The sequence below is a fragment of the Pongo pygmaeus genome, chromosome 19 (genome assembly GCF_028885625.2).
Source record: "Pongo pygmaeus isolate AG05252 chromosome 19, NHGRI_mPonPyg2-v2.0_pri, whole genome shotgun sequence".
In the NCBI taxonomy this organism is placed as follows: Eukaryota; Metazoa; Chordata; class Mammalia; order Primates; family Hominidae; genus Pongo; species Pongo pygmaeus.
In genome coordinates this window covers 1250736-1268254 of record NC_072392.2, presented here as the reverse complement: position 1 = coordinate 1268254, position 17519 = coordinate 1250736, and the positions used below count along the sequence as shown (strand labels likewise).

Here is a 17519-nt window from a genome sequence, read left to right as displayed (position 1 = left end):
CAGGGTGGTCTCGAACTCCTGACCTCAAGTGATCCACCTGCCTCAGCCTCTCAAAGTGCTGGGATTACAGGTGTGAGCCATTGCGTCTGGCTCCTTTTTTTTTTTTTTTGAGATGGAGTCTCGCTCTTTCACCCAGGCTGGAGTACAGTGGTGTGATCTCAGCTCATTGCAACCTCTGCCTCCCAGGTTAAAGTGATTCTCATGCCTCAGCCTCCTGAGTAGTTGGGATTACAGACACCTGTCACCACAACTGGCTAATTTTTGTATTTTTAGTAAAGATGGGGTTTTGCCATGTTGGCCAGGCTGGTCTCGAACTCCTGACCTCAGGTGATCCTCCCGCCTCAGCCTCCTAAAGTGCTGGGATTACAGGCGTGAGCCACTGTGCCCAGCCCACCCCCAGAATCACCTTCCACCTTTAACACTCATTCCTACTTCCAGCCCCTTCTCCTTTCCTACACTTCACCACCCACCCCTGTGTGGCCATCCGCTAGTTGCCCTCTTAGGGCTCTCTGGCCCCTCTCACCCCCTCCTGCCCCCGGCCTGCTCCCCCAGGACCTGCTGAGCATCGTGGCCAGCGTCCTTCATTTGGGCAACATCCACTTTGCTGCCGACGAGGAGAGCAATGCCCAGGTCACCACCGAGAACCAGCTCAAGTATCTGACCAGGGTGAGCAGGGTGGGCAGAGGGTGAGGGGAGGACAGCGGGGGCTGGGGGTGCACCCTCACCGCATCCTCGCCTGCCCTTGGCAGCTCCTCAGTGTGGAAGGCTCGACGCTGCGAGAAGCCCTGACACACAGGAAGATCATCGCCAAGGGGGAGGAGGTGAGGCTGGGCCCTTGCCCTCGGGTGTGGAGGGGCAGGTGTTCCAAGGCAGCCCCTACTCCCGTCACTCCCCTTTGCCTGGTTCCCTCAGCAATGCTGGAGGGACAGAAGGAAGGCTGCTCAGAGAAGCAGAGTGAGAGCCGGGCGCAGTGGCTCACGCCTGTAACCCCAGCACTTGGGGAGCCCGAGGTGGGCGGGTCACCTGAGGTCAGGAGTTCGAGACCATCTTGGCCAACATGGTGAAACCCCATCTAAGAATACAAAAATTAGCCGGGCGTGGTGGCAGGCGCCTGTAATCCCAGCTACTTGGGAGGCTGAGGCAGGAGAATCGCTTGAACCCGGGAGGTGGAGGTTGCAGTGAGCCGAGATCGCAGCAACAGAGCTAGACTCTGTCTCAAAAAAAAGAAGCAGCACAGTGAGCTGGCCAGGGTCTCATAAGAAGAGAGTAACAGTCTGGCTGGAACCGGACTCCCACCTCAGGAATGAGGCCTCCTGTCCCTCTACCACCTTTCCTCTGGGGTGGCCACCTGTCCTCCCTGAGGTCCCACTACCAGCACCCCTCCCCACACCGCAGGCTCGCCCGTACCGCAGGCTCGCCCGTGCCGCAGGCTCGCTGGAGCTGGGAGTGCAGAGTGGTGACGGCTTCCTGGTCTGTCTGAGCCTGGGGGCAGGTGGGATGCACAGGCTCTGTGGCATTCATCTCCTTGCCTCACGCTGCGTCCACAGCTCCTGAGCCCGCTGAACCTGGAGCAGGCCGCGTACGCGCGAGACGCCCTCGCCAAGGCTGTGTACAGCCGCACTTTTACCTGGCTTGTCGGGAAGATCAACAGGTCGCTGGCCTCCAAGGTGAGGGCTCGGTCCACACTGCTCCCGAGGCAGGAGGGAGGGCTGTTGGCGAGGCGGGGGGGCTGCGGGGTGGGGCTGGCACACGCAGGGGGCCCACACCTTCGGTTGAATGACCGCCCTAGGATGCGGAGAGCCCCAGCTGGCGGAGCACCACGGTTCTCGGGCTCCTGGATATTTATGGCTTTGAAGTGTTTCAGCATAACAGGTCAGTGCCATCTTTCCCCCCCCGTCTCTCCTTCCGGTCTCCTGTCCTGCTCCCTGTCTTCTGTCCCCCAGCCTCTCATTCCTGCCCTGTGACTCCCCAGCCAGCCAGGGGCTGTCTCTGTGTTTCTCACCTCCTGTGCTCAGAGGCCTCGTCCAGCTTTTCCCCTCTCCTGGTCCTGTGTCCCCGCTGAGCCACTGCAGGCTCTTCTCCTTCCTTACAGCTTTGAGCAGTTCTGCATCAATTACTGCAACGAGAAGCTGCAGCAGCTCTTCATCGAGCTCACGCTCAAGTCGGAGCAGGAGGAGTACGAGGCAGAGGGCATCGCGGTGTGTGCTAGCCTGAGGGCACTCTCCGTGGGCCACAGGGAGCCTGGGTATCGGGGCCCCTGGGAGAGGGTGCCAGGACCCCACAGTGATGCCTTCCTTCCCTTCTGCCCCTCAGTGGGAGCCCGTCCAGTATTTCAACAACAAAATCATCTGTGATCTGGTGGAGGAGAAGTTTAAGGGCATCATCTCGATTTTGGTGAGTCCTCTGCGCCTCCAAGGCCTCGTGCTGGAGGCTGGTTGGGAGGATGTCCCCCTTCTCCCTTCCCTCCAGGCTGGTCCACAGAGGGCCAGAGTTTGGGGCTGAGTAGAGACAGAGCAGGGCTGTGAATGGAGGATGGAGGGAGGTGCCACCCCAGTTGGAAGCTCTCTGTGGAGGCTCCCTGTGATCTGCCCCTCCCCTGTGTCTGTGCCTCCCAGCACGGTGACCCCAATCCTCTGTGCGCTCTGGTCTGTCCCCCATACGTCCCTCCCCCTGTGCCACACCCCCCAGGATGAGGAGTGTCTGCGCCCCGGGGAGGCCACGGATCTGACCTTCCTGGAGAAGCTGGAGGATACTGTCAAGCACCATCCACACTTCCTGACGTGAGTGGGGCTGCGGGGCTGCTGGGGGCGAGGACTCACTTGCAGCAGAGCCTGAGGGGTGCAGGAGTCCCTCCACCATCACAAAACACCAGCCGCAAGGACGTGACCAGAGAAGGTGCTGAGTTAAGGACCCCTCACTTGTGTCCAGAAACTAAGAAGCTTAGCCAGGCACGCTGACACGCCTGGAGTCCCATCTATGCAGAAGGCTGGGGCGAGAGCATCACTTGAGCCCTGGAGTTTTGAGGCTGCAGTGAGCTAGGATCAACCCACTGCACTCCAGCCTGGGCTAGAGAGCGAGATCCTATCTCAAAAAGTGAAAAAAACAGCCGGACACGGTAGCCCACGCCTGTAATCCCAGCACTTTGGGAGGCCAAGGTGGGCGGATCATTTGAGGTCAGGAGTTCAAGACTAGTCTGGCCAACATGGTGAAACCTCATCTCTACTAAAAATATAAGATCAGCTGGGTGTGGTGGCAGGCGCCTGTCATCCCAGCTACTTGGGAGGCTGAGGCAGGAGAATCGCTTGAACCTGGGAGGTGGAGGTTTCAGTGAGCCAAGATTGCGCCACTGCACTCCAGCCTGGGTGACAAGAGCGAAACTCCATCTCAGAAAAAAAAAAAGGAGAAAAATAAATAATTAATTTTTTAAAAAAGAGAAAGAAGGCCGGATGCAGTGGCTCACGCCTGTAATCCTACCACTTTGGGAGGCTGAGGCGGGTGGATCACCTTAGGTCAGGAGTTCAAAACGAGCCTGGGCAACATGGTGAAACCCAGTCTCTACTAAAAATGCAAAAATTAGCTGGGTGTGGTGGCAGGTGCCTATAATCCCAGCTACTCGGGAGGCTGAGGTGGGAGAATCGCTCGAACCGGGGAGGTGGAGGTTGCAGTGAGCCGAGATCACGCCATTGCCCTCCAGCCTGAGCGACAGAGTGAGACTTCAACCCAAAAAAAAAAAAAAAAACAACAAGACACTAGTAGCCTGGCTTCCTCCCTATTCTTTTTTGAGAATGAAATTTGCTAGGATTTTTCATCTTCCTTTTTTGGAAATTGCTTTTTATTGAAGGAATCCTCTGAAGTGGGGAGACGTAGGAACAGGAACAAGCGCCTCTGTCCAGCGCGGTCTCACGCATGCTGTGCATGTCGTCGCTTCACCTGCAGCCGCTCCTTGAGGGGTTCTTGGTGTTTTCTCACTGAGACTCCAAGAGGCGAAGTCATTTCCCCAAAGTTAGCTCTCATCTGGGTTGCCGAGCTGGGGTCAGTCCCAGGGCTGTTGAATGCCAAAGCCATGAGTATTTTTTGCATAATAATATATTGAAAATTTGTTTCTGGATGGGCGTGGTGGCTCACGCCTGTCATCCCGACCCTATGGGAGGCCTAGGTGGGCAGATCACTTGAGGTCAGGAATTCGAGACCAGCCTGGCCAACGTGGTGAAACCCCGTCTCTATTAAAACTACAAAAATTAGCCAGGGCGTGGTCGTGGGCACCTATAATTCCAGCTACTCGGGAGCCAGGAGAGTTGCTTGAACCCGGGAGGCGGAGCTTGCAGTGAGCTGAGATGGCACCACTGCACTCCCGCCTGGATGACAGAGCGAGACTCTGTCTCAAAAAAAAAAAAAGACTTGTTTCTAGGAGTCTCTCTGAATCTATTCGGGTTTAGGGGCTGCCTGATTCATTAAATAATAAATACTAAAAACTTGTTTCTGATTATAAAAATAATATTGCTCATTAGAGCAAAGCTGGAATGTGCACAAAAGCCACCTGTGATCCTGTCGCCAAAAGGCCGTGGCTGTTAACTGTGTGAGGCGTTTCCCTCGTGCCTTTTTCTATGCGGTTTTTTTCATAGTCGAGAACTTCTTGTGTATGAGGCTCAGGGTAATGCTATATCCTGTGCATTTTCCTGTATCATCAAACAGAACATTTTCCTCAGAACGCTTCCTGGAGCAGTTCTGACCCACAGATACTCCCCTCTCTCACCCAGCCCTTCGGGGGCCCTGGCCAGCCTCCCGGGTTTCTGCTGGAATCACAAGGCTGCCACAAACATCTCCGTGCCTTCAGTCTTTGTCTGTGTCTCTGGTTAGCTGCTTGAAATAGTTCTTAAAAGTAGCAAATGGGCGAAAGGGTATAAACACGCCTAAGACTTAAGTGCTCTCTTGGGGCAGCAGATTCCATTCTGAAAAGTAGTGGGCAGCTCACCACCCCTTCTGAGCAGAGCCCGCAGCGGCCAGAAGCAACGAGAGTTGCCCTCCCTGCAGCGTGCCCTGGCCGTCAGGAGGCCCAGGTCCCGGTCCTAGCACTGTGTGGCCCTGGTCGAGGCCATCTGCGTCTCTGACACTCCGTGGTCTGCTCTGAGCAGGGAGGCCACTGGCCCTGCCTGGCCTGCCTCAGTGACCCAGCCCTGGGGTACACCTGCTCTTTTTTTTTTTTTTGAGAAGGAATCTTGCTCTCACCCAGGCTGGAGTGTAGTGGCGCGATCTCAGCTCACTGCAACCTCCGCCTCCCAGGTTCAAGCGATTCTCCTTCGTCAGCCTCCCAAGTAGCTGGGACTACAGGCACCCACCACCAAGCCTGGCTAATTTCTGTATTTTTAGTGGAGACAGGGTTTCACCATGTTGGCCAAGCTGGTCTCGAACTACTGACTTAGTGATCTACCCGCCTCGGCCTCCCAAACTGCTGGGATTACAGCCGTGAGCCACTATGCCTGGCCTGGGGTGCACCTGGGCAGCTGGTTCCTGCTCCTGAGGCCCTTTCAGCAGGCAGAGGGCTTGGCTCAGGCCGGCAGCCATCTGCAGCTTCTTCCCTGTCACCCCCAGGCACAAGCTGGCTGACCAGCGGACCAGGAAATCTCTGGGCCGAGGGGAATTCCGCCTTCTGCACTATGCTGGGGAGGTGACCTACAGCGTGACCGGTGAGGATCCTGGGGCTGTGTCCCCACAGGGGCCTGCAGGGAGGCTCTGTCTCACCTCACATCTGTTCTCCCCTCCCAGGGTTTCTGGACAAAAACAATGACCTTCTCTTCCGGAACCTTAAGGAGGTGAGGCGGACCCGGGGAGGCCAGGATGGGGGTGGGGATAGCCCACAGCTCTGCACCTGTGTCCAGGAGCCTGTCCTGCCTGTCCCTGTGTCCCACCCTGACCCCAGCTCTGCCCACACAGACCATGTGTAGCTCGAAGAATCCCATTATGAGCCAGTGCTTCGACCGGAGCGAGCTCAGTGATAAGAAGCGGCCAGAGACGGTGAGGAGGTGGCGGGACCGGGCGCGGGGCTCCGTGCGCCTGAGTGTGCATGAGGGCCTGTGTGAGCCTGGGAGCTGGCAGTGTGCGTGTGAATGTGTGTTGGAGCCTGTGCACACATCTGCAGGTGTCTGTAGGGGGCTGCTTTAGGTGCCTCTTTGCCTACTTTTTTTTTTTTTTTTTTTTTGAGCCAGAGCTTTGCTCTGTTGTCCAGGCTGGAGTGCAGTGGCACAATCTTGGCTCACTGCAACCTCCACCTCCCGGGTTCAAGCGATTCTCCTGCCTCATCCTCCTGAGTAGCTGAGATTACAGGCGCCCGCCACCACACCCGGCTAATTTTTTGTATTTTTAGTAGAGATGGGGTTTCACCATGTTGGCCTGGCTGGTCTCAAACTCCTGACCTCAGGTGATCCACCTGCCTCGGCTTCCCAAAGTGGTAGGATTACCGGTGTAAGGCACCACACCCGTCCCTGTTTGCCTACTTGTGTGTGTGTGTGCTGTGTCTATAGTGGAGCTGTGTGTCTTCAGTGTGGGCTGTGTCTGTAGGGGAATCCTTGTGTACGTCTCTCTATGGGTGCCCACATGTTGGCAGCTGCCTCTGTGTGGCTGCTGTCATGTGTCCACCCACTCAACAGACATTTATAGCAGACGCTGCCAGGCACTGAGTTACCACAATGAGTGGGTGTGCCTGCAGCAACGTGCACAGGGTGCTTTGCAAACTTAGAAGACGGAACAGCAAACAGCCTGACAGGGCGGAAGGGGTGAGGGGTTGGGGAGGCTCCCTGGACGAGGAAGCATTGGAGATGACTTGGGAATGTCAGGTGAACCTATAGTGAAGGCCCAATCCAGACACAGAGAGTCTAAAAAGGCCATGAGGTGAACGGGAAAGCGATGGCATCAAGGAGAAGGACCGGGAAAGGCGGGCGTGGCCAGGGTGCCAGATGCAGGGAGAGCTCCAGCGAGCTGGAGGCGGAGGTACGGCTGTTGGGCTTGGCAAAAAGAGGGTCGGGGAGCCCCAGAAGAGTGAGGTCAGTGAGTCCATAGGGAGGTGGAAGCCAGACTGCCTGGCAGGGAGGGCATGCAGGCGACATGCTGCCTGGGGTCTGGCTCCCTGCACCCCTGCCCGCTGCTGCTGTCCACCCCACCCTCCCCCGAAGTGCCACATCCTCCTGGCCCTAGCGTCTCTCTGCTGAGGATAGCTACACACCCTCCCGCCTAGGCCTCTCCAACAAGCCACAGACTCGTGTATCTCATCCTCTTCCCCTAGATGGCCCCAGGCACCCTAGATCCCATTAGTCTATAACAAATGGGCCCTTGGTCTGCCCCTCCAGGCTTTCTCTTTCTCTCCCTAACTCAAGACAGGGATTACTCACCCAGTCCCCCAGGCCAGAAACCTGGGTGTCATCCCTGGTTCTTTGTTTTTTTTTTGAGACGGAGTCTCGCTCTGTCGCCCAGGCTGGAGTGCAGTGGCGTGATCTCGGCTCACTACAACCTCTGCCTCCTGGGTTCACGCCTTTCTCCCACTTCACACTCCCGAGTAGCTGGAATTACAGGTACCCGCCATCGTGCCCGGCTAATTTTTTTATTTTTGTAGAGATGGGGTTTCACCATGTTGGCCAGGCTAGTCTTAAAGTCCTGACCTCAGGTGATCCGCCCGCCTCGGCCTCCCAAAGTGCTGGGATTATAGGCGTGAGCCACCGCGCCCAGCCCTGGCCCCGGCCCCCTAGTTCTTTTCTCTCGTCTCCCTCGTCCAGCCACTGGACAGCCACTGGATCTTGCCAGAGTACTTAGCAGCTTCCTGTAGCCACTGCACCCGCCCCTCTCCCTTATCCTTTAAAGCTCAGCAGAGCGTCATTTCCAGAAGACGTCACCTGGTGCCCCCTACCCCTCAGACTGGATGAGTTGTCCCTTTGTGGGGCTCTCAGAACCCACAGGCATACACCTGCTACTCTCGGAACACACGGGATTGTGAGTCTTTGCCAAGGAGTGTGTTCCTCCGCCAGGCCTGAGATCCTTCCAGGTCCCGCAGAGCAGCATACGCAGATAATAGCTGAACGTGTAGCATGGGACACGCTGTTTAGGAACGCAGCCCTGAAGTTCTAGAAAGAAAAAGAAGGGCCACTAAAGGGAGGTGTAGCATTGAGGTTGCTGGGAGACCTGAGCAGCAGTTTTAGGCTGGAGTGAGGCTCGTAGACTGAGGTCTCTCGCCCCGCAAGAGGGGTAAGGGGTGGAGTCTGGCCCCCTCCTCTGCAGCGAGGAAGGTGTGGTGGGAGGAATAAGGACCAGGCAGAATCAGGGGCTGCTGCTCGCCTCACCAGCCGGGGGAGTGGGGTACTCGCTGCTGGGGCCAGCAGCTTTAGCCCAGCTCCGGCCAACCTTCCATGCCTCTTGGCTTACCAGGTCGCCACCCAGTTCAAGATGAGCCTCCTGCAGCTGGTGGAGATCCTGCAGTCTAAGGAGCCCGCCTACGTCCGCTGCATCAAGCCTAATGATGCCAAACAGCCCGGTACGCCCCTCGCACGGGGGACTTCGGGGCTGGGCCTCCCCTGCAGGAGACAGGCTGTCAGCGCCAGCCCGCTGACCACGGCGCTCCCCTACCCCAGGCCGCTTTGACGAGGTGCTGATCCGGCACCAGGTGAAGTACCTGGGGCTGATGGAGAACCTGCGCGTGCGCAGAGCCGGCTTTGCCTATCGCCGCAAATACGAAGCTTTCCTGCAAAGGTGGGGGCAGGTCCGGCTCGGTGCCAGGGAAGGGGGGCGGGAGGGTAGGAGCCCCTAGGTCCCATGAGGGCAGACAAGGGTTCTCGGCCCCATTTTAGAAATGTGGATGCGGAGGCCCTGGGCTGCCCTTGGTGGAGGCCCTTGTGGCTGCGGACCTGACATCAAGCTGGGTGGAAAGAATACCCGGCTCACCTAGGCCGTGCCCTCCAGGAGCACCCGGTCAGGGGTACAGGAGGCCTCCGTCCACGTGCCGGGCACCAGAGGCAGACAGCAAGCCTTGTAGGGCAGCTTCCAAGGGGCTCCGAAAGGGTGGAGCAGCTTTGTGGTTCTTCTGAGTCAGGGGTCTGGGGGGTCAAACCGTGAATTCCATCTCTGCCACTTTCTAGTTACTTGGCCTTAGGTAGATAGGAACGGTTTCTTCATCTTTAAAATGGGGGCAGTGACCGAGTGAGCCTCCTGCTAGCTGTGAACGAGTCAGTGGGAGCACCCAGCAGGTGCCCAGAGAAAGCTGATTCGGGTCCCCAGGGCAGGCTGCTGACTGGGGTGGGGGCCGCGTGCATTCCTGCCCCTCCTGTCCCCAGGTACAAGTCACTGTGCCCAGAGACATGGCCCACGTGGGCAGGACGGCTGCAGGATGGGGTGGCTGTGCTGGTCCGACACCTGGGCTACAAGCCAGAAGAGTACAAGATGGGCAGGTGGGTAGTGTCTGTGCCGGGTCCCTGCAGGGAATGGGAGTGGCAACCCTGGGCTGATCACTGCTGCTCTCCCAGGACCAAGATCTTCATCCGCTTCCCCAAGACCCTGTTTGCCACAGAGGATGCCCTGGAGGTCCGGCGGCAGAGCCTGGGTGAGAGAGAGGCCTATCCTTCCTGCTGCATGGGGTCCCTTCTGGGAAGCAGGGAAGTCACTCCCTTGGGCTCCTTCTCCAGGGAGTCCACCCCTCCCTATCAGCTCCAGCCCCACGCCCAGCTCCAGGGAGTCCTTCTCCAGGGAGTCCACTGGCCGACTTGAAGCTCCCCCGACACCACCTCCAGCCCCACGCCCACCATCCCACCCGCCGCCCCCCTTTTCCGGGCAGTCCCCACATTCATTCTTCTTCACCACTCTCCTCCTGCTCGCTGGTTCCTTCAGCCACTCTCCCATTCATGCCACTCATGGAGCGCAGACGGCACCAGGCTCCCAGCTGGCTCCCCGCGCTCTGGCCAATTGCCTTTCTTTCCTAACCGCAGCCACAAAGATCCAAGCTGCCTGGAGGGGCTTTCACTGGCGGCAGAAATTCCTCCGGGTGAAGAGATCAGGTTCGAGGGCCCATGGGTGTCCAGGAGGGGCGGGGTCTGGGGCCGGGGGGCCCACCATGGTAAGAAGATAGAGGTCAGCCATCTGTGGTCCCACGACAGCCATCTGCATCCAGTCGTGGTGGCGTGGAACACTGGGCCGGAGGAAGGCAGCCAAGAGGAAGTGGGCGGCACAGACCATCCGGCGGTGAGCGCCCGGTTGCCTTGTGGGGGCTGCAGAGCAGGGCGTGGGGGGGGTTCACCGCCAGGCCCCTCACCCCCAACCCTGTCTGGCCCCCACCCCAGGCTCATCCGAGGCTTCATCCTGCGCCATGCCCCCCGCTGCCCCGAGAACGCCTTCTTCCTGGACCATGTGCGCACCTCTTTTTTGCTAAACCTGAGGCGACAGCTGCCCCGGAATGTCCTGGACACCTCGTGGCCCACACCCCCACCTGCCCTGCGTGAGGTCTGTGGGCACCCCCTGCCAAGTTAGGGACCATCAAAGTACACAGCAGAAGGGTCTGATTTCTCGGGGCCAAAGGATCGGTCAGGGAGGGCTCACGGAGGGCCCAGACCAGAGCTGAGCAGTGAAAAGTAAGGTCTCTTTTTTTTTTTGAGATGGAGTCTCACACTTTCGCCCAGGGAGTGGTGCGATCTCGGTTCACTGCAACCGCCGCCTCCCGGGTTCAAGCGATTCTCCTGCCTCAGCCTCCTGAGTAGCTGGGATTACAGGCGCCCGCCACTGCGCCGGCTGATTTATTTGAGACGGTGTTTCACCCTGTTGGCCAGGCTGGTCTTGAACTCCTGACCTCAGGTGATCCACCCACCTTCGCCTCCCAAAGTGCTGGGATTCCAGGCGTGAGCCACCGCGCCCTGCCGAGTGAGGTCTCTTGACTGGAAGCGTCTCCAGATGGAGGGGGCGTTGCTTATCCAAAGGCTGGAGTAGCATATGTTCGATGTCTTCAGAGGGAAGGGCCCAGGGTGTCCAGGAGTTCTGACCTCACTCTTCCCCTCAGGCCTCAGAGCTTCTCCGGGAGTTATGCATAAAGAACATGGTGTGGAAATACTGCCGGAGTATCAGCCCTGAGTGGAAGCAGCAGGTATGGAGAGCAGGGCTGGGTGAGGATGAGGAAGTGGAGTCAGGGAGTCGCAAGTATTGCTCAAAGGGTGTCCGCCTGGAGGGGCATTTACCCGGGTCTACCGTAGTTACCGCGTTCTACCGTATTTACCCCGATCTACCGTATTTATCCCGGTCTACCGTATTTATCCCGGTCTACTCTTATTTACCCCAGTCTACCGTGTTTACCCCGCCTACTGTATTTACCCCACCTACCGTATTTACCCTAGTCTACTTTATTTACCTCCGTCTACTGTATTTACCCCATCTATCGTATTGACCCCGGTTTACCGTATTTTGCCCTGCTTACCGTATTTACCTCGGTCTACCGTATTTACCTCGCCTACTGTATTTATCCCGGTCTATCGTATTTACCTCGGTCTACCGTATTTACCCCGCCTACCGTATTTACCCCAGTCTACCGTATTTACCTCGGTCTACCGTATTTACCGCGCCTACTGTATTTACCCTGGTCTCGGTTTACCCCGGTCTACCGTATTTACCCCGCCTACTGTATTTACCCCGGTCTACTCTCTTTACGCCAGTCTACTCTATTTACCCCGGTCTACCGTATTTACCCCGGTCTACCGTATTTACCTCGGTCTACTGTATTTACCCGTCTACCGGTGACCTCAGTTGGATGCCAGGCCCTGCTGGGCCTTGTGTAGGAAGTGGACACTGGAGTACATTTGGGGTGGCCAGTAGGGTTCATATCGTGGGCCAACTGCCCTTGATTGGTAGAGACTGCTCAGAACCCTGTGTTGAAAAGTCTGCGTCTTCACTCGGGTCGATTGGTGATGTCTGCCCTGATTACAGGCATTGGTTGATATGTCGTGTTTTTGCCGACTCAGTATTGGATGATGCTAAAGGACCCACCCAGTAACCTTGAGTATTAGTGATCTGCTACTTACAAGACCCCAAGCTGGAGCTGAGTCTCAGGGCCACCAGGGCCTGATGGGGTGGGGAAACATTACCAAGGCCAGTTTCAAAACCCGGCAGTGCCTTTGTGACCCCGCAGGGGAGTGCTTGATGGCGGTGGAGGGTTGATGGGCGTGTGGGGGACACGGCTCAGCCTCCTGGTGCTGAGCCAGAGAGGGACCAGCAAGCAGGTGAGGGAGGCTGTCTCAGGTCCTAAGGCTGGCTCTGCCCCCCGAGATGGTGCTCCCCACCATGACACTCTCCTCACCCCCCTTGTCTCCTCAGTTGCATCAGAAGGCCGTGGCTAGTGAGATCTTCAAGGGCAAGAAGGATAATTACCCTCAGAGTGTACCCAGGCTCTTCATCAGCACTCGGCTTGGTGAGCCCCTGACTTTCCAGCACTCAGACCTTTCATCATCGTCCTGGTCCCCCGTTGCCTCCACTGACCTCCCTCCCTGCCATCTGAGTTGCAGGTACAGATGAGATCAGCCCCCGAGTGCTGCAGGCCCTGGGCTCTGAGCCCATTCAGGTAAGAGCCTGCCTGCAGCCCTGAGTCCAGCAGCACAGTGTTGCTGCCCAGGAGCTGGAGGCAGGTCAGGGCACGGGCGGAGCCTTGGGAGCTTCTCCCTGAGCCCTTTCAGCCTGGTCTCTGTCCCCAGTATGCGGTGCCTGTTGTGAAATATGACCGCAAGGGCTACAAGCCTCGCTCCCGGCAGCTGCTGCTCACACCCAATGCCGTGGTCATCGTGGAGGATGCCAAAGTCAAGCAGAGGATTGATTACGCCAACCTGACCGGTCAGCCAGAGTCCAGGGCTGCAGGGGGAGGGCCCCTGCTCTGACACTCGACCTCTCACCTTTGCCCTCTCCCCTCAGGAATCTCTGTCAGCAGCCTGAGTGACAGTCTTTTTGTGCTTCATGTACAGCGTGCGGACAATAAGCAAAAGGTGCCCTTTCGTGGATGGGGAGGAGTGGGGGGGAATAGGGGGTGGGGGGGATGGGGAGGTGGGGTGGATGGGGGAATAGGGGGTGTGGGGGGGATGGGTGGGGGTGGATGAGGAGGTGGGGTGGATGGGAGAATAGGGGGTGTGGGGGGGAATGGGGGGTTGGGGGGTGGATGAGGAGGTGGGGTGGATGGGGGAATAGGGGGTGTTGGGAATGGGGGGTTGGGGGGTGGATGAGGAGGTGGGGTGGATGGGGGAATAGGGGGTGTGGGGGGGAATGGGGGGTTGGGGGGTGGATGAGGAGGTGGGGTGGATGGGGGAATAGGGGGTGTGGGGGGGAATGGGGGGTGGGGGGTGGATGAGGTGGGGTGGATGGGGGAATGGGGGTGGGGGGGAATGGGGGTGGGGGGGTGGATGAGGAGGTGGGGTGGATGGGAGAATGGGGGTGGGGGGGATGGGTGGGGGTGGATGGGGGAATAGGGGGTGTGGGGGTGGATGGGGAGGTGGGAGGGTGGATGGGGAGGTGGGGGTGTGGATGGGGGGTGGATTGGGGGGTCGGGAGGTGGATGGGGAGGTGGGGCGGGGGTTCCTCGAGTTCTGGGCAGGGCCTGACCCCTCCTCCTGCCTGGCCCACCAGGGAGATGTGGTGCTGCAGAGTGACCACGTGATCGAGACGCTGACCAAGACAGCCCTCAGTGCCCACTGCGTGAACAACATCAACATCAACCAGGGCAGGTGAGGCGCGGGCAGCACCCGGGGGACAGGGCAGGGGGTGGCGAGGGGGCTGTGTGGGCACCCAGGGACAGGGCGGGGGTCCACCTTAGGGTTGGGGGTCTGTCTCCATGGAAAAACCCTCACCCACCCCGTTCCCCCAGCATCACGTTTGCAGGGGGCCCCGGCAGGGATGGCACCATTGACTTCACCCCCGGCTCGGAGCTGCTCATCACCAAGGCCAAGAACGGTCACCTGGCTGTGGTGAGTGGGGCCTGCTTTCCCACTCATGGCCTGGCTGCGATAGCCAAGCCTTCCTTGGCTGTGCTTGGCAGAGCCCGGGCACCTCACCATGGGCCTTCATCCAGAGGCCATCGTACCACCTCTTCCATGCCCTGGCCCACCCATGAGGGCCAGAGAGAGGGGCCGTTCGAGCCCCTCAGTGCAGAAAGTTGTAAAGGTGGCAGCACGGTGGCTCACGCCTGTAATCCAAGCACTTTGGGAGGCCGAGGCGGGTGGATCACCTGAGGCCAGGAGTTTGAAACCAGCCTGGCCAACATGGCAAAACCCATCTACTAAAAAAATACGAAAGGCCGGGTGCGGTGGCTCACACCTTTAATCCCAGCACTTTGGGAGGCCGAGGTGGGTGGATCACCTGAGATCAGGAGTTCGAGACCAGCCTGGCCAACATCGTGAAACCCCATCTCTACTAATAATACAAAAATTAGCCGGGAGTGGTGGTGCACGTCTGTAATACCAGCTAGTAGTGGGGGCTGAGGCAGGAGAATTGCTTGAACCCAGGAAGTGGAGATTGCAGTAAGCTGAGATCATGCCACTGCACTCCAGGCCTGGGGAACAGAGTGAGATGCCGTCTCAAAAAAAAGGCCAGGCACAGTGGCTCATGCCTGTAATCCCAGCACTTTGGGAGGCCAAGGCAAGCGGATCACCTGAGGTCGGGAGTTCGAAACCAGCCTGACCAACATGGAGAAACCCCATCTCTACTAAAATACAAAATTAGCCGAGTGTGGTGGCCTGTAATCCCAGCTACTCGGGAGGCTGAGGCAGGAGAATTGCTTGAATCCGGGAGGTGGAGGTTGCGGTGAGCCGAGATTGCGCCATTGCACTCCAGCCTGGGCAACAAGAACAAAATTCCGTCTCAGAATATATATACAAAAAAGTTAGCCTGATGTGGTGGCGTGTGCCTGTAGTCCTAGTTGCTCAGAAGCCTGAGATGGGAGGATCGCTTGAGCCCGGGAGGTTGAGGCTGCAATGAGACCCAAGATCTCACCACTGCACTCCAGCCTGGGTGACAAAATGAGACCCTGTCTCAAAAAAAAAAAAAAAAAAAATGCAGCATGGCAATGCACCCCCAATACAGGCTGATTGGGGGTGCCAGGAGGGAGGACAGGCTCACTCTGGCCAGGGCGGTGGGCATTCCTATGGAGGTCAGCCCGAGTCTCCAGGATGGAGACCACTAGGACCCCACCACTCCTGCCTGCATCGAACCCATGAATCTAAGCGCTGGGGCTGGGTGTGGTGGCTCACGCCTGTAATCCCAACTCTTAGGGAAGCAGAGATGGGAGGATAGCTTGAGCCCAGGAGTCCAAGACCAGCCTGGGCAATATAGCGAGACCCCATTCTCCATAAAAAGGGGAAAAAAAGGGTGAAAAAAAAAGTCTGAGTACCGGGGCCCCCTGTCTGCTCCTCTCACCACTTAGCCGTCTCTCTCCACCCCCACAGGTCGCCCCACGGCTGAATTCTCGGTGATAAAGGCGCCCACTGGACCCTCCCAACGCCCAATGCTTTGCTTCTCTCCTCCTCCCCCTCCCAGTTACCAAAGACTCGAACTTCCAGACAGGGACCCAGGGACACCCCGAAGCCCACCTGCAATCTGCCACCTCTTGCCCATCCCTCTCTTGAGGGAGCAGCAGGGGCCAGGAGCTACCCCAGGAGGGGCCAGGCCGGGCTACAGCAATAGGAAAGCCAGGGCCAGAGCGAGCCATGCCAGCCCTACTGCCGATGCCAAATCTTTGAGAGAAGGGAACTTTTGCTGAGGTTTTCTCGATGCTTTATAGGAAACTATTTTTTAAAAAAAGCCATTTCCCACCCAAGGACACACTGGATGTGTTTTCCCTGACTCCAGCAGGGCAAGGAATGTAGCCGAGAGGTTGTGTGGGCTGGGCTCTGGTGCCCTCTTCCCTGGCCGGGACACCTCTCCTGATTCCCTTGGCACCTTGTCTGTCTGTCTACCTGTCTCCCTGCCTGCCCATCTGCACCTTTTGCAGCCCACTCTGACTTCCATCTGGGGGCTGAGACCACCTTTGCCTGCCCCCTTCTTTCTGCCTTAAGAATGTCCTTTTAGGCTGGGCACGGTGGCTCACACCTGTAACCCCAGCACTTTGGGAGGCCGAGGCGGGCAGATCACCTGAGGTCAGGATTTCGAGACCAACCTGACCTACATGGAGAAACTCCACCTCTAGTAAAAATATAAAATTAGCCGGGCATGGTGGTGCACACCTGTAATCCCAGCTACTCAGGAGGCTGAGGCAGGAGAATCGCTTGAATGCAGGAAGTGGAGGTTGCAGTGAGCCAAGATTACACCATTGCACTCCAGCCTAAGCAACAGAGTGAGACTCTGTCTTTAAAAAAAAAAAAAGGGGGGGGGGGCCAGGCACGGTGGCTCAAGCCTGTAATCCCAGCACTTTGGGAGGCTGAGGCGGGCGGATCACGAGGTCAGGAGATTGAGACCATCCTGGCTAACACGGTGAAACCCCGTCACTACTAAAAATAGAAAAAATTAGCCGGGCGTGGTGGCGGGCGCCTGTAGTCCCAGCTACTCGGGAGACTGAGGCAGGAGAATGGCGTGAACCCGGGAGGCAGAGCTTGCAGTGAGCCGAGATAGCACCAGTGCACTCCAGCCTGGGCGAAAGAGGGAGACTCCGTCTCAAAAAAAAAAAAGAATGCCCTTTTACTGTCGTCATCATCCCAGTTTGAGGCCGTGCTGGAGTGGGGAAGGCTATCTTAGACGATAGAGGTTGGAAGACGCTGAGAGATCAGCCCAGCCCCTTGATGTTACAGAGCAGAAGACAGACGCCCAAACAGGAGAAGGCACTTGTCCACGGTCATACAGCAGGTTGCCACAAAACCAAGATGGCAGCCCTTCCTCAGCATGCCTCACTGCCGCTCCCAGAGACAGGGAGCCCCGTAAAACCCGGGTCATGTCTTAAGAGCAGATCTGGCTCCTTGACCAGCAAATCAGCCCTAGGAGCTGCCAGGTGGGAGGACCGCCCTGCCTGAGTCCAGGCCTTGGGATGACAGACACTCAGACAGACACTCAGGCCCCACTCAAGGCCTTTTCTGGCCCCTGACCCCTCCCTGGCATGGGAGTGTGGGGAAGGGGCTGGCCTTGGGAGGAGGGGCAGGGGTATCACCTCTCTGCTGCTTCTCCCCGCCCGTACCGTCGAGGGCCTGGGGGCTGCCCAGCTGCCTCTATGCCCTTCTGGGGATCTCAGCCCACTGCTGACACCTGCAATCCAGAGAAACACTAAATAAAGCAATACATGTTTGCCAATGTGGTCTCCTTGTGAATATTAGAAACGAAGAGGGCCCCTGGGAGGCAACCAAGGGCCTCGTGTTGCAGGTTTTTCTTGAGACAGTCTCGTTCTTGTCACCCAGGCTGGAGTGCACTGGTGTGATCTCGGCTCACTGCAACCTCCACCTCCCAGGTTCAAGTGATTCTCCTGCCTCAACCTCCCAAGTAGCTGGGACTACATCATGCGCCACCATGCCTGGCTAATTTTTGTATTTTTACTAGAGATGGGGTTTCAC

At 57.9% G+C, this 17519-nt stretch overlaps 1 protein-coding gene across 5 annotated transcripts in view; it reads left to right on the top strand.

The window, feature by feature from the left end:
- Positions 1-17262, top strand: part of MYO1C (myosin IC) — a 30122-nt gene extending 12860 nt beyond the window's left edge. For all 5 annotated transcript variants that reach the window (XM_054459723.2, XM_054459725.2, XM_063655711.1 and 2 more), the window contains exons 8-32: positions 553-666; positions 750-821; positions 1548-1667; positions 1790-1872; positions 2093-2198; positions 2314-2394; positions 2689-2780; positions 5590-5684; positions 5764-5810; positions 5932-6012; positions 8410-8515; positions 8613-8730; positions 9312-9425; positions 9501-9577; positions 9960-10028; positions 10128-10212; positions 10311-10470; positions 11021-11104; positions 12325-12418; positions 12513-12568; positions 12699-12834; positions 12913-12983; positions 13618-13715; positions 13856-13955; positions 15432-17262. In XM_054459723.2, coding sequence (XP_054315698.1) covers positions 553-666; positions 750-821; positions 1548-1667; positions 1790-1872; positions 2093-2198; positions 2314-2394; positions 2689-2780; positions 5590-5684; positions 5764-5810; positions 5932-6012; positions 8410-8515; positions 8613-8730; positions 9312-9425; positions 9501-9577; positions 9960-10028; positions 10128-10212; positions 10311-10470; positions 11021-11104; positions 12325-12418; positions 12513-12568; positions 12699-12834; positions 12913-12983; positions 13618-13715; positions 13856-13955; positions 15432-15458 — 2286 coding nt within the window. In that variant the 3' untranslated portion in view covers positions 15459-17262. The remainder of the gene's footprint in view (positions 1-552; positions 667-749; positions 822-1547; positions 1668-1789; positions 1873-2092; positions 2199-2313; positions 2395-2688; positions 2781-5589; positions 5685-5763; positions 5811-5931; positions 6013-8409; positions 8516-8612; positions 8731-9311; positions 9426-9500; positions 9578-9959; positions 10029-10127; positions 10213-10310; positions 10471-11020; positions 11105-12324; positions 12419-12512; positions 12569-12698; positions 12835-12912; positions 12984-13617; positions 13716-13855; positions 13956-15431) is intronic.
- Positions 17263-17519: the final 257 nt, after the last annotated feature.